Genomic DNA, 15867 nt, shown 5'->3' with positions numbered 1-15867 from the left:
GAGCTCCAGAAGGAAAAAAGGGACAATAGTCGGGACGATGGCGCGAGGCAAGCTCTCGAAGCAAAGAGTGGCCCGTGACGTAGCTGAAAAGATCAGGCATTGGTCTGGCGAATCGGCATGAGGTACACTTGCGGGTCTTCGAGATCGTATGGACGAGGTTGGAGCGCGTCGCGCAACGGGGTATCGAATTACTCGCGCTGTGGCGAGTCGGAACGCCGACGCCGCTCGACGTTGGGCTCGAGCAGTCGGCTGCGCAGTTGCGACCGGACCTCGCCTCGTCATGAGGACTTACACTTACAAGAGTAAGCCCGAGGAGCAGAGGCCCCTGCTGCCATCGGCGAGGCATCCCGCGCCCGGACTCTCGCTGCTCTTCGCGACGCTCTGCATCGTCGACATCTTCGGCGTCTTTCCCGTCATCGCCTTGCCACGCGCCATCGTCCAGTGCGGTATGCCTCATTTCTACCTAATCAAATTCAAATCGCCAAATAATTCGTTGAAATCATCGTAATATTCGCCCCTCCGCCTCTTGCGCTTCTATCGATTTCCTCAGCTTGCGATTGAAAGCTGCGGGCTTAACTTTGCCCAGCTAGCTCGATTCCTCGCTTCGCGGATCGCGGAAAAATACCACTTGTCTTTTTCGTTTCTAAAATGAAAATTAAGTGCGAGGGACTCGTTGATAGACAAAAGTTGAATCGTCTCGGCGACATGGATCACTGCGTGATCGATATACAACCGCTAGCAAAGGCTCTTATGAATATACCATTGCGCAATTTATTTATGTCATCGTTTCTCAGCTTACAAAATATAATGGCGATATCCACCTCGAAAAAAATAAATTTATTACATTTTTATGCTGGTTTAAGTGGCTTTTGCAACATATGAGTAGCGATTTTGAAAGAAGAACAGCTAAAACTAAAGTAAAACAAAAAAGTGTTAAGGCTTGTTGATGAGCTTCCAAATAAAAATGAGAAAAATGAGAATTTTTTGGTTTTTCATAATTGTTCTAAAAATGAATTTGAATACTTACCGAATTGCGAATGATGAATCGAATCAAATCAAGTTAGAAAGAGCTTCATTTACGTAAAGAGTGGGAAATAATTTTCTAAATTGGCTAGAAAGCTCCTTACCAATGCATTTGCAGCGGTCTTTTATCTTTATTTTTAATAAAACATTCTTCTGTATATTAAAAAAATATACTTAGTGGTGGTGTGCTACGAAGCGAAATTGATTACACGATACGATTCCCAGACTTGGCATTAGTTGCTTAGTGAGGTGCGAGCGAATTCAACCGCTTATATAAACACATACCCGCGCGATATATATACCGTATATGTTTATTAATAAAAACTGTGTGAATAATCTTGAGGTTTGAGTCGAACAAGTACAAATAGCTGCACGAGCGCAATCAATCAAAGCAAATTTTCTTCTAGGACTGCTTGGTGTCCCACTGGTGCTCGTAGTTTTTGCTCTGCAAATTTATACCGCGAGCTTACTTGGCAAATCATGGAACATCGCAAGATCGCTGGACCCCAATATCACGAGGAAGAGCCGGTACTTTACTTTTTACTTTATCAATATACTTAGCGAGCGTCGAAGATAATTTTTCCGAATTTTTAACTCAAGTCGAATACAGTAGGCTCATCAATGAGGTAAGGCGATCAATGGCTCTGTCCTTGATCGAAATTAGCTTAAGCATAATATGATGCATGTTTTCACATACACGGTTTTCGTCTCATCGTTCGATTGAACCACTACAAAATATAACTATTAGACGATAGGTTTAATTTTATAATTAGGTATCCACTGACCGCCGTAACAGAGCTGACGCTGGGCAAAGGCGCGAGCTCCTGCGTGTCGGTACTGTTGGACCTGACTATTTTTGCCGGCGGAATACCTAACTTGCTGGTAGGTACGTTGAGCAACGAGTAAAATTAAGGAAGTTCGCAATCGAGCACATAGAAATGTTTGCGTTTGTTGGACAGCGTCGCAGAACTTGCAACTGTTTGGCCTAAAAGTCTCCGACATGCAGTTCAACTTGTCGTTCTGTTACTGGCTGCTGCTGGTCGGTGTACTGCTCTGTCCCATCATGTGGCTCGGCAGCCCTCGCGACATGAAGTGAGTTGAAAAATGCCTTCGTTGCAGCATCTAGGGGAGAGACGGGCATGAGTGACACCATAACTTCAAACTTGCTTCCTGAAGCGAATTTTTAAAATTTTTTAAATCTGAAACGATCATTGCAAAGGGGAGCTCAAGCTCTATAACATATATTAAAATTAAAAAATTACAATGAAATTTCTATTTTTTATTGAATTTCAAAAAATTTGTCACAATTGCCCGTCTTTTTTCAATGGCCGGGAATTGTGCCATAGGAGTCGGGCACGAGTGTCATGTATATTATCATGCAAAAAATACATATATGTGTAGAATAATATATTTTTTTACTCAAAAACAATGAAGTTTAGAGAAAAAGTTTATGGAATAAAAAAGTCTCCAAATTTATCGAGAAACATTCTCAAATATTTTCAGAATTTTTTGAGATTTTTTTAAGAGATTGCACTCGACGAATTGTCGGAAAATTGAAAATCGTCTCCGAAAATTCTGAAAAAATTTGGGGCTTTTCTTTGATAAATTTTAAGACTTTTTTGTTCTATAAACTTTTTCTCTAAACCCAATGGTTTTCAAGATAAAAATCAAGTTTGGTTTTTTATAAACATTTCACTTGAGGGACGCCATTTTGTTAGAAAAAGTAGCTAAAAAAATTTAGGAAAATTCCTTACGGTACTTCTACATCCATAATTACCTCTCATCATATTTATACCTCGAATTTTATACTGCAACACTTGGAAAAAATTTCTTTAAGTTGATTTTTCGCGCAAATTTTTACGTTTGTTTTTGTTTAAACAACCATAACTTTTTGACGAAGCATCAAATCTTCAATTTGAGCCCGGATTCTGAAAGGGCATTAAATTTTACATGAAATTATGTATGCGCAAAATCTTTTTGCGTTTCAAAATATAAAAAAAAATCGCGTCGATCACGAACAAAAAATTTCATTATTCTCGACGTGAATGGGTTATTGATAGGTCGTCATGTGACACTAGTGCCCGACGGAAGGTGACCCTCGCGCCCGGTTTGAGTACCTTCTTTATTTTGTTAATAACTTTTTTAATATTAATCGTAGAAGAATTAAAAAAAAAGGAAATTAAAGTTCAAGCTTCTAGCTTTCTAGTGATATAAATTTCAAAAGCAAAAAAATGTTTTTAATCGTTTTGCTACTCAGTTGAAATATTGGTTATATTGGATTTTTTAGTCAAAAATTTTCAACAATTTTTTTTTTGTTAAAAAAAATGGATTTTGAAAAATTTTTTTTCGTATAAATATCATAAATGATGAAAGGACTATGAAAAAATTTATTTCATAATTTTAAGTTGAAAATTGCATTTTTTATGGGGGTGACACGGTTACCAGCCATGTTCCACTTACCCGCCTCTCCCCTATATAGCTACGATCCGGATGATTACATCCGTCAACTTTTGCTAGATCGATCGTGGCCATCTCCTCGGCGACGATATCCGTCACGTCGCTGCTCATCTGGTGGTCGATTTTCTCGGACGACGCGAGCGACTCGTACACACCGGTGCCGAGCTCACCGGCCTGGGAGCGCTTCATCGCGGGGTGAGTACTCCAACCTTACAAACAACTCCAACCAATCAAAAAAATGCAAACCTTGTGCTACATTGACTCGCAGCTACGGCATGTTGGCTTTTCAATTCGACGTTCATCCGACCTTGATGACGATCCAGGTGGACATGAAAAAGCCCAAACACATCGGCAAAGCAGTCATGCTTGGCTTCCTCGGTGAGTTGATCTCAAGGTGTTGTAGTGAAGGCCGATCATTCTAATCGAGGCTTTGTTTGTTCGGGGCAAAGTCAGCGGCACGCTGTTCGCCGTGACGACGGCTCTGGCGGTTTGGCGCTACGGCGGGGACACCTCGGCCAACATACTGCAGGTCATGCCACCCGGGCCCATCGTCCAGGCGGCGGTGCTCATCTCGGCCCTGCAGCTCTGCCTGACCAGCGCCATCGGCCACTCGGCCCTTTTCCAGCACATCGAGGACCACCTGCAGATCCAGCGCTGTTAGTAGTCCACCCAACGCAATTGCACAATTTGACAGCTTTGATCGAGAATGATGGTTTTTTGTCGGCCCACAAGCTTTCTCGTGGCGACGCTGCCTGCTGCGCTCGTCCATCGTCGCCCTCGGGGTGGCCCTGGGAGAATCCGTGCCGCGTTTCGACATCGTCATGTCGCTCATCGGCGGTACTCTCACCGGGCCGCTCGTCTTCGTTCTGCCGCCCCTCATGTACTCCAAGGCCAGGGCCATGCGCCGCACGACCATCAGGCGCTCCTCCGCGCCGGACGATCTCTGCCGAGCGGGCCTGGATCCCGATACCCGATACAGGTCGACGCCAGCTCCCTACACCAAGCCCGAGAGGTGCATCCGCGCCTCGACCGACATCTTTCGAGATCCTCGAGCCCATTCCAAGTAAGCGTTCTAATAGTCCAGCCACGTTTTCCCGTAGCTATTCTAGTCGTCCACGCGACAATTCGCAGATCGACGCACTACAGCTTTCGAAACGAGTCTGAATACCGAGACAACGGCTACTCCTTCGTCTACTATGACTCGGAGGATCAAATCGAAATAAATCCCTATACAGGCACGGAAGTGAGCATCAAAAGCTTTGAGGGTGGCTTCCCAAAGCTCGACGGTAAGGACATTCCCAGAACTGGAAGCTTACCGATGATGCTCGATGCTACCCGCCCGTCGCTGCAGAGACCAATGTTTGTATTGCCCTTGTGCCATTGTCCACTTACGCATCGTAATTTGTATGCACAATTTTTTATTCATATTTTATCTTGCAGGAGACAACAATTATTGCCCGATGCTTATCTCAAGCCAGGAAATAAAATTTTTACCCAGGAACGACTACTAGATTGGACTGGATACTGCATCATTGTAATAGGGATATTAATTACCGTTTCTTCGACTTACATAAACGTTCAAAATACCATCACATTTGTTCAGTTCATTCCACCATGCATAATGAACGTTAGCGTATTCGTTCCAGGATTAGATTAAGACTTATGCTACAAAACTTGTTCGTATAAGTTTAATTGTATCATTTCCAAATTGAATTTTTCAAATTATTATTATCTATTTGCGAGGAATTACGTTTTTTTAGTTTAGTCGTGTGTTGGAAAAGTTCACCATTACGTTTTAAAGTAGTAAAGGGTTGTACCCTCGATAATTGCAACAAATTTAAACATGGTTACCGTATGACAGGTCTTATAAAGATGTTGTTAACTAGTCCTCAGAACTTAATGAAATATTAAAAATATCGTTGTGTTTGATTGTTTTTATTTTTTGTATGCTTCCATACGCATTCAAAAACAAGCTTTAATGATCCGATTGTATAATTAAAATTAATAAATACAATATTACGAAAATCGACTTTCTTACTTTTTACAATAAGTAATAACAAATAAAATAACAGTAAATAACAGTAAATAACAAATATAAAACATAAAAAACATAAATTTACATAAAGTATTAAACCCCAACGTAAAGTGCCTTCAGCACAAGCGAAACATTACCTGCACTAATCAGTCTTATAAAAAAGTCATGACTGTTTGAAAAGCTCTCTACATGGTCAGCTTTTACTAAGACATGAAATTCGCATCTTGGACCATCAAGACCATCAAGCTTCCACATTCCATCTTGTCGTACAAGTACAAGCTCATTGCTTGCAGGTACACGATCGAGTAAAAAAAATCGCGATGCAGGCAGGTGGTACTTTTTTAACTCTCCAAACGGTCCGAAGCGCACTATCATCATACTAAGTCTCATTTGTGCCACTATCCAAATGATTTGCTCATGGGCAACAACAGACGCTTGTAATATTCCAGGGCTTCGAATACCTGTTGTACAATAATTTGTTTATGCAAAAGTGTAGGAAAACACAAGATTAGGAAACGAAAATTCGTACTTGCAACAACGTCAAAGAACTTCGTGCGGGAGTTGTAGGCGTGAATCGTAATTCTACTATTCAATCCTGCACTGACTTGTATAATAATAGGACCATTGTCCAATGATAATATCTTGTTTATCAAAAAATTCGTTGCATTGATAAACACTTTTAGATGATAAACCTCTAGTTCGTTACATACAATACTCGAAAAGTGCACTATTACACAATCACCCAATTCTTGAAAGTTGGAGTGACTGAAGTTCGTGAGGATTGGATTTTTTCCAAGCATATCAATGTCTTTTTCTAATTCGAAAGCATACCAAAACTTTTTGTAACCTAGAAGTAACAATTTAATTCACTGCATTGTTTGATTAACATTGAAATTAAAAATTATATACCTTGTTTTATTTCTTCGAGTGCAGTTATTAACGGTAGCAAACCTGACGCTGTGTGTTCTTCATCGTTGGACTCATTAAAAATAATTTTTGAAAAATTTTCCTGAACTATGAGATTTCCAACGATATTAAAATTACCGGAGAATACCATTTTTGATTTTACGTTTTGTGCTGACTCACATAACTTTAAACAACCGTGTTTAAAAGATGTCAAGTTAATATTATTGACAAGACCTTGAGTGGCTAACAAAGTACTCGTAACGTATCCTTCTATAAAAGTTGGAGTTAGCACCACTTGATCACTGCCATTTAAAAAACAGTTTTCGATCTTCTTTCCCATTAAATCACCTTCGAGGCTACATTAACATATATTTTACTCAATTCTATTTGCTTTCTATGAAATTCAAATCTCCCCGAATCTCTTTTCATTGTCGATACGACAATTTTTGATGACACGAAAATGTAAAATGTTTAATGACATGATTTCTTATTTATAATTTTATGTACTTTCAGAATCGGGCTGTAGAATTTTTACACCTCCATATCACCCAAAATTGTGGTATCGTAAATTAAACAAAAATTTATGAGTTTTGGGCTTTAACAGATTAATGAAAATGTGTCACAAATGGTATGAACATTTTTTTATGTTATACATCTCTTTTAAATATTGTTTTATAGATGAATTGGAATAATCGAAATCTGAGATGAATGACTTAAAAACGTATGATAGTTTACATGTATGATAAAAAATACTAACTTTATGAAGCGAGTTTTAAAAGTACTGAATACTTTACGCCCCGAGATGATGTTATAACCACGGCTTTTCGACTGTAACAGAGCATCTTTGGACCATTCACCAAAATTTTCGCTCGTCAAATTTTGAACAAACAGTTCATTGACAACTGTTTCCCCCGACACAAAGTTATCTTCTACATCGTACCGCGCAACATCGGAAGTCAAATTGAAATTATTAAGTTTTCCTTGTAACTTGATATTTCCTAAAATTATATCGACAAAATTTAATTTAATTTTTATTTTGATAATCACCAATCTGAGATATTTTACCTTCGACAATCAGTTTACCAATAGTCCACGGAATCCTTATTATTGGTTTTTCATCTTTTGTAAAAGTTTGATACAAAAGATTATGTATCTTTTCATCACTGCAAAAAAGAATCACACCTGGTTTCGTGATGATGTTAGGAACATGAGATTTTCTCAAATGTACGGGAACATCGATTTCTTGATCATCAGTTTCACTAAGAACTCGATTACGAAGAGTTTTCCAATATCCAAATTTTGGTGAGTTCAATAAAGCCTGTAATTTTTCTTCGATAAAATAATTTCGGATACTGCGCATTACAAAAAAAAGGAAATCTTACAGATCCGTTTAAGGATTGAGTTAAATTCATATCAGCCATATGAATTTTATGTGGCTGCGGAAAAGGGCTGCAAGGAACCCACGTTTCAGATATATATTTCGGTAAACTTTTTCCATCCAAATTTTTTATAGTTGGTTCTTTCTTAAATTTAACTGATCCTGCAGATAAAAAATATTTTATTTGGTACATTATGATGAGAAGGTCTATGATAAGAATGAAATGTCACCTTCCACCATGTACGTAGTAATATTATCAGACAAAGATAATATGTTTAATATTGTTATGTCATTTTCGAGAATTAAATCGGTCTCGATTACCTTATTACCGATATTAATATTACCATACAGAAATGATAAATCAATATTACTATTAATAGCTTCAAGTTCGTCAACCTCAAGGTATCCTGTAATAAATTGTTATGTAATTTTTATTTTTAGAAATAAATAATACAATCAATACTAACCAAACGTTATATTTCCTGAAAACTCTTGAACATCATTTGAAATGATTTCTCTAAATAATTTATCTATAACAATATCGTTGATCTTACGAACATGAAAATCTTTACCCACTACTAAATTTTTGACTTTATAAGGTAAATAAAACTTCATAGTTCCTGTGGTATTCATTGAATTGACATCAAAATTTTGCAATTGTAGTGGTCCTTTTATGATTTTCGGTGTAAGCCAATTGAATTTTGAATTCTGCAAACCTTCAGTGATAATTTCTACCTTAAGTGAACTAAATTTTCCATTAAAAAATAATAAAAGCAATTATGAACTTACCATAATTTTTTTCAAAATCATGAATATAAACATTTTTCACGAACACTCTACCCGCGAGATGTTTTTTTGACATATCCACTTGTTTTAATGACGTTACGGAATCTCGTAAAACAGCATCAAGTTCGTCAGCGCCAAAAACTTCATCGCTCAAAATGAATTTTGCCGTAATATTTTCAACTCTCAGATTCGTTGTTCTGATTCCTGGTGCGATGGCGCCAACACTGCATATTCGAGTTTCTACCCTAGAATACATTCAAATAACTTTATTGTTATTGATACAAATAAATAGGGATTTTTTTATCTGACTTTGGTAGCGGCAATCTCGAAACGAGAGCGTTGGACAGTATGACAGATTTGGGAGCAATTTTCCAACCCGTTACTTGGACCGGATGGGAATTCGTCTTCATCAGCCAATGCGGTAACGTATTCACAGTGATATTGGTCCAAATCTAAATTTTATAAAAAATATTTTAATTCATTAAAAATATCTTTATAGCAGCAGTACGACTTACCGTTTTTTCTTTACTCAAAATTAATCTTACAGGAACATTGGCATCGAGTGAGATTGATAGATCAATTATTTCCTTCAAAGATTGGCCTTTCTGTCGAGTAACATCTTTAGCTTGTAATGAGCCAATAATATGTAGGTCATTAAGTGCATAGTCTCCGTTTAGTTGATACGTCGAGTCTAAGAAGTGCACCACTGGAGAATATCGTTTGCTACCAGCTCCGTAAATGCCACCGCGTAGTTCAATGGGTCCAGCGAGTACAGTTTTTTTCGTACGCAGAGTGCCCGACATGATGACTGGCTTTCCATCCAGGGGTAGAAGACCGGTATCATCGCTTAATTTTAGCTCTCTAGCATAAATCGCGTCAGTTTTGACCGATTGACGAGTGTAAGATGAAGCTATGTCAATATTTTGAGCGAAGAGAGACGATGTGATCAACTTGTCGAATGTATGTCGGGCTGTATTAGTATACACGTATTATTATACCAGCCAAAATGTCTGATTATATCAAGTCATATTTAATTACCAGTAACAATTTGATCGCCGCTTGTTTTCAAAGTATTTTCCAGTAAATTTATCCAAGAAATACCATTGAGCAGGCCTGTAAAGTTAACATCTTTGAACACGATTCCAGCTGCAGGACACGGAAATCCACTTATTTCCCTGACTTGCACGTAGTCTAATTCTACATCATGGTCGTGAATTTTTCTTAGATTGTTCGTAAAATCGCACTCATGTTTCACAACAAGATTTTTAGCAGTGCATCGATTGTTGGAACAATTTATTCGAGCTTTAGATGCGCGAAAAGTGCGAACTTTTACAGGACTTTTTACTGTTCTCAACTCAGTGTAATGGGTGTTAAGTTCAGTGAAATGTGACATCAAATTGATGTAATTTTGTTTCAGCTCATCAAGTTTCTCGATAGTGATGCCGTTGATCTAAAAATCATAAAAATAAAAATAGTTTTAGTTTGGTAATTGCAAAAAGACATATACTCACCTTTTTGGCTTTGATCCTTCTAATTCGTCCTCCAATAATGTGAATAGATTTTTCTAAATTTAAAAATGATTTTGGTATGGTTCTTGTTCTATCTTTAACTGCTAAGCACCAAGCTAATATTTCTCTATGGAGTTCAGGTTTTGATATTCTACCCCACTGCATCCTTTCGAAAAATAACTATAATTAATCGTTGTGAATTTTTTAAATATTTTTTTCAATCGACTCCTGAATGTATAATATTTCTTTACAAATACAATTGTGCAATATAATCGATTAAAAAAAAAGTTTTAAAACATTATGGAGTCATAGGTATGTATTTAAAGGCACTTCTATAATAATATAAATCAAAACGAAATACAAAAAATATTGTTTCCAAAAAATCAAATTAATCTTGGGCAAACCTATGCAAACTCCAGGTATTATCGGCCCATTTTACGAGTAGGTATTCCATGTCATTGATAATTTCTTTCTCGATCTTTTCTACGCCAAAAAGCTCGTGATCTCGCAAAACAAATCGGTGACCATCGTACAAGTACACTTTGACAACCTCATTTTTCAGCAGCAATAAAATAGTTTGTCCGTGATTATGTATTGAATCAACCTGATCGGCTGCTGGAAGTTCTTGAAATGGCGTGAAAATCTTATCGTAAATCTGATGATATAATATTGTTTGATTTTCATTCGTTAAAGCCAATAGATTTTCGGTGTCACTGGAATCCTTCAACAGCACCAATGCACCGTCATGAAATTTCCTACGTATGTTTTGAACGGGTACAATTTGACCGCGGATGCTTTGAAAGATTCGCGTCTTTTCTTCGCCCAAAGTTACGAATGATGTATTATTCTTGCTCTGGAATGGGATCACGGATTCGGTAGAAAATGGTAGAATAGAAAGTAAAGTGAATTTTTTTCCAGACCAAGAATATACATAAAGCTTGGATGGCGTTGAAATACCTGCAATTTCGAAGAAATTTCACACGATAGAGTTTTTTCGAAAAAATGAGAATCACAAAGATCGTTCAAAATGAATTTACCCAATAACTTGCTTGATCCTCGACCGAAAAACACATCTTTGATATCGGAAATGGTAATTTTTTGTAACTGTTCGATTTCGTATCGATTGCCTTCCATGAAAAATTTAAAAATTGCCACGTCCGTATCTTTTCGTACAAATAATACATCTCCATTTGACTTGACATCGTATTTGCTGGAGTTGGAAGTACCTCCAAGTTCACGAGAGGCCACTTGCTCTATGGTACTATCCTAAATTTTAGAAGACCCATTTATTATTGTGAAACAGCCTCGTATAGTTATAACTATTTTATTGAAACTTACAAAGAAACGATATATAATTATCTCGTTAAGAGTTAAAACCGATCCATAGAATTGATTATTTTCTTGCTTGAAAAAATGAACGTCTTGCAAATTCGATATATTTAAAGATAGAATTTCTTCTAGTCCTCTGAAAACATCTGAAATAAACGCGTGGATTAGTAAAATTTGTAACATATTGCATGATTTTAAATTATACAGCAGTTACATTATACAATATATTAACAATATTGCGTGTGCGCCGTTTTAAAAGCCTTACAATTCACTGCTCTGCTATTCCCTCTCTTTGGTTTCGCGGTACTTATACTATCCATTCTCCAAGTCTCCGTAGTGTGTACTGTGCACCACGATCTGATATACCCATATTTACTTGGATTTTTTTCCCCAGCTTACATTATATATAGCAAGAGACAACACAGTGCGCGTATGCACTCATGTCTAGAAAGTAAAAACGAGTACTCGTTCGAATCTCATTTATTCGCTCAAAATAAATTCGTATAATTCCATATCTTTGAAATTTTACTAAACTCCTGATTCATTGCTTTGACCATTTTTTGTCAATTCTACAACTTAATTTTGAAAAATTAGTGAACATATGAGTTTCATTTGCAATACCGTAACAAATTGCAGTAATGTCATCAGAATCAGCAGATGTAAAAGAAAATTTAGTGACTCAAATTTCAGAATTGGAAACTTTACAGGCAGTGTACCCTGATGAAGTATCAGTGTCTGATCATGGTAATTTGGCAGATATCAATGACTTTATTGAAGGCAAAAGAAATGAACTCCCTTTCAAATTGGAATACGACATAGAAATTAAAGTTCTTAAAGTAAGTGTACGATTTTGCAAGATTATCAAACATTTAGATAACCTTTATATTGGAAATTTTTTTTCAGGGCACAGTTGAATTACTTGTAAATTTGCCGTTAGATTATCCTTATGCTGAACCAACAGTTTATTGTAGATGTTCAATGTTGAATCGAAATGAACAATCAAACTTAAATAATGCTTTGAGTAATTTTATGAAGTCCCAGATGAAAGGTGAACCCATTATTTATAACCTAATATCATGGCTGCAAGACAATACAGATTCTTTTTCTGGAGATTCTTCCATAAATAATAGTATAAATAAATCAAAATGTTCAAAGAGAGAAGATGAATCAATTAATTTTGGCCGTTATTGGATATACAGTCATCATATTTATAGCAAAATAAAAAGAAAAAATATTGTAGATATGGCAAAAGACTATTCTTTAACTGGCTTTAGTTTTGTTGGAAAACCTGGAATTATATGCATCGAGGGAAATTTAAAAGACTGTGAATGTTATTGGCAACAACTGAAAGTCATGAACTGGCACAGAATACTCATAAAATTTATAGAAAAAGATTTTGATCCTACCAATGATATGAGTACATATAAAAAGTTTTCTAATTTTCAAGAACTATGCTTTCCTAATTCAGATGGGCATAATGATAAAAGTCGATTGGCAAAATTTTTAATCAATTATAATTTAGAACATGCATTCAAGGAACTTTTTGGAATAGAAGCCAAATTTTCATCAATAAATCATGAATGAAAATTAAAAATGTACATATTGTTATGAATTGTAAATATAATACTAAATTTTTAGTAATTTTTAATTATTTATTTACCTATTTGATTTTCAATATTATGCCATCTCCTTGTTTGAAAATACTTCTTTTTTTCAAGCTTTTCTATTAGAAATTGATTGATTTCCATATCGATCAATTTTTGAGCTTCTTTATCAAATTTAACATTTTCTATAAGAACATGATTAAATAAACCAGCAACACATAATAAAATTATCACCACATAATATTCTATCAAGTGTTTCAAAAATCTTTATCCATACCATACTTTACAGCCATGTCTTTATAAAATTGATTATTAAATATTTTATCAGAGTCATCACTTATTGAAGTTTTTAATAAAAGTAAAAACAGACAAAAAACAATGATGATGATCACCTGTTTATAAGGCATGATGTTAGCTATACAAATTATTAGATGTAACTGATCCTGTTAACTAACAGAGTTACAATTGTAGTTGATAGTTCAAACAGATTAGCCTAATCTTTTGTTTACACTTTCTACATTCCATAATCACAGTGAAGTTCAAATGAAAATATTTCATTTGAGTAGAGTATGTATATGGCAAAATACTGGGAAACTTGAAATGTTTTTAAAAATAAAAAATATTCAATTACAAAAACTCACAAAAAGTTAACAAACTAATTTAGTCAAAAAAATATGTCTATCTTATTGTAGCATATCTTTGAAACTCATTTGTAAGAAATTGTCCTGGCACTAGTTGAGAATGAGGTCCAAGAACATCCTCAGCTGGACTATGAACTTTAATTTGTCTCATATGAGTATCTCGTCCATTTTGATGATTGCTTATGACAGCTATTTGAATCATAAAGGTTCTCACAGGTTTTTCATTAAGATCTTTTACGGGTATTACTACCCACCCACTTGGTTCATTAAGATCCATTACTTCAACTTCTTGCAGATCATTGAAATTGGTTCCAGCTCTGATGCTAATTCTAAAAAGATGAATTTTTTTATCATCATGATTGAATTTTGTTACATTAATGTTGATACTATTTTCATACCTACTAGGAGTATAGCTTTCATCCAACTTATAGTCTGTATAAATGCATATGTCTCTAATTGTAGTTTTTCTCCTGAATTGAATATTTACAAGATGAGGTAATTGTCCATCTGATTGCCAGTATGTTTCAGTGATATCATCTCGAAGTTGATCAACACCAAAGCCTGGTTTACAGCTAGATAAGCTCCAAATAGCATGGTTTCCAACTTCTCTAACCCTTCCAGCTAATTCTTCTTGCACTGGATCAACAACTACTATAAACAATCATTTTAATCAGCCATATTTTGAACTTGAAACATATTGATATTTTGGCATGAAAATTAATACCTGAAGCATTTGCTTTGCTCATTTTGATGAATCTTAAATGCTGTTAAAAAAGTGGCCAATTTTCATGAAACATGTCAATTTATCACACCGTTGACTGTAGAGAATTTGTCAAAAATGACATTTTTGCCCGCAACGTGCGTTGGTAAACACTAGGTTGGTTTTGATGTTATTGGTTGCGTTGCGTCAGTGTGTGGACAGATTAAAATTTAAAACACGCTGATTGCTATTTGTATGACAATAGGCTTTTTTCACAGTCGTCACTATTGGCCACTTTACTGATTTGTCTGGAGGCAAAACAAACAAGATCTCTCTTTTTACAAAACCCGCAACACCTTGCATATTTTACCTCCAAGCAAATCGTAGAGACCAATAGTGACGATTGTGAAAAAGCCCTATCAAATATTAGCGCGTAATTTCAAAATTTTTGCATCGTGAAAATGTCATGTAATTTATTAATTTATTTAACATTATTTAAAAGTAGTGCTATCAAAGAACATGTAACGAACGCATTTAAGGTAAAGTTCAGAGAAAGTCTTCAATTCGGATGATTTCTAAAAGACTTTGTTCTTGCGTTATAGAAAAAAATACCTCGTCTAACTAAACTCATCGGTAAGAATAAATTTTCGAACGTTTAATATTTTAAAATGAATCTAAATTTAGAAACTGTAATTCATTTAAGACTTCATAACGTCAGACTTGAAAATTCCGTTTTTTTTATCACAGTCAGATTTGCCTACCAGTTTCATTTTAAGTTTTAAAAAAATACGAATGATGGTATTCAAAAAATGATGAATCGTTCTCTTTTTTTTAAAGAGAAAAATATGTTAAGAAATACAAATAAAATTGCCGAGTGTGTTTGTAAATAAGAAAAGCATAGCCACGTGTTGGCACGTATTGATTTTGAAAAAAAGTCAAAACGTCGATATGAATTGTGTCCAAAACAGCTGTACTTCTGGCTTTATTTACTGAATAATGTTTGCCTAGAAACATTATAGTATATAGGGTCCGATTGTGTGTAACATCGTGACAAAGTTACCGCTGTACAGTAATATAATAGATTAAAAGTTTTCCAAGTATCTTTGTAAGTCCAGATTTTGGACAGAACAAGAGTTATAAAAAATGAAAGAAAAAAATGAGACAGCAAATGTTCTTGTAGCGTCGTCGTTGCGTTAAACTGACGTATCGACGTATTTGGATGGACTAATAAAAGCTCGCGGCTCAGAGCATTATTAATGTTGCAAAAGTCGAAGCTCGAGCATGGGTAGCGGGTGAAAGCTTACTCAAGAGAGCAAGAGAAAGAGAGAGAGAGAGAGTCTCGTCAGGAAACAAACTGAGGTGCAAAGCACAAGCTGTATATGTATGGGTTTATAGCAGTCGACTCGAGTGATGAATTTCAAGGAGGGGATGTGCTACTATCCGAGCTGCTCGCTATAGTGGCAAGCGGCGACCGAGGCGGGGTGGGAGCAGCAGTCGCGC

At 35.9% G+C, this 15867-nt stretch overlaps 3 protein-coding genes across 4 annotated transcripts; 1 reads left to right on the top strand and 2 right to left on the bottom strand.

Moving 5' to 3' along the window:
• Positions 1-280: 280 nt before the first annotated feature.
• LOC106651141 (proton-coupled amino acid transporter 3) lies at positions 281-5216 on the top strand. The gene is made up of 10 exons (XM_014369531.2): positions 281-446; positions 1431-1551; positions 1797-1909; positions 1983-2115; positions 3541-3675; positions 3749-3858; positions 3930-4136; positions 4213-4543; positions 4612-4839; positions 4921-5216. Exons 1-10 carry the CDS (start codon positions 281-283, stop codon positions 5135-5137), a joined length of 1761 nt encoding a protein of 586 aa, XP_014225017.1. The 3' UTR covers positions 5138-5216.
• Positions 5217-5551: 335 nt separating this feature from the next.
• LOC106651223 lies at positions 5552-13296 on the bottom strand. Its single transcript, XM_014369662.1, has 17 exons — positions 13083-13296; positions 11432-11568; positions 11131-11359; positions 10498-11050; positions 10097-10259; positions 9624-10035; positions 9101-9555; positions 8895-9037; positions 8589-8830; positions 8267-8515; positions 8030-8206; positions 7804-7961; positions 7487-7739; positions 7179-7419; positions 6425-6777; positions 6045-6362; positions 5552-5976 (listed from the first exon to the last, which is right to left on the bottom strand). Exons 1-17 carry the CDS (start codon positions 13168-13170, stop codon positions 5609-5611), a joined length of 4539 nt encoding a protein of 1512 aa, XP_014225148.1. The 5' UTR covers positions 13171-13296; the 3' UTR covers positions 5552-5608.
• LOC106651224 (anaphase-promoting complex subunit 10) lies at positions 13121-14738 on the bottom strand. 2 transcript variants are annotated; one of them, XM_014369663.2, is made up of 4 exons: positions 14392-14738; positions 14066-14318; positions 13304-13996; positions 13121-13211 (listed from the first exon to the last, which is right to left on the bottom strand). In XM_014369663.2, exons 1-3 carry the CDS (start codon positions 14411-14413, stop codon positions 13705-13707), a joined length of 567 nt encoding a protein of 188 aa, XP_014225149.1. In that variant the 5' UTR covers positions 14414-14738; the 3' UTR covers positions 13121-13211; positions 13304-13704. The 2 variants fall into 2 exon arrangements, with proteins under 2 accessions (XP_014225149.1, XP_014225150.1); XM_014369664.2 differs by having other exon boundaries at positions 14066-14315.
• Between the last annotated feature and the right edge of the window lie 1129 nt (positions 14739-15867).

This window comes from Trichogramma pretiosum, unplaced genomic scaffold, assembly GCF_000599845.2.
Source record: "Trichogramma pretiosum strain Unisexual culture from Peru unplaced genomic scaffold, Tpre_2.0 scaffold8, whole genome shotgun sequence".
NCBI classification, from domain to species: domain Eukaryota; kingdom Metazoa; phylum Arthropoda; class Insecta; order Hymenoptera; family Trichogrammatidae; genus Trichogramma; species Trichogramma pretiosum.
Note: the sequence above shows the minus strand (reverse complement) of the source record. Positions and strands in the feature narration are given on the sequence as shown.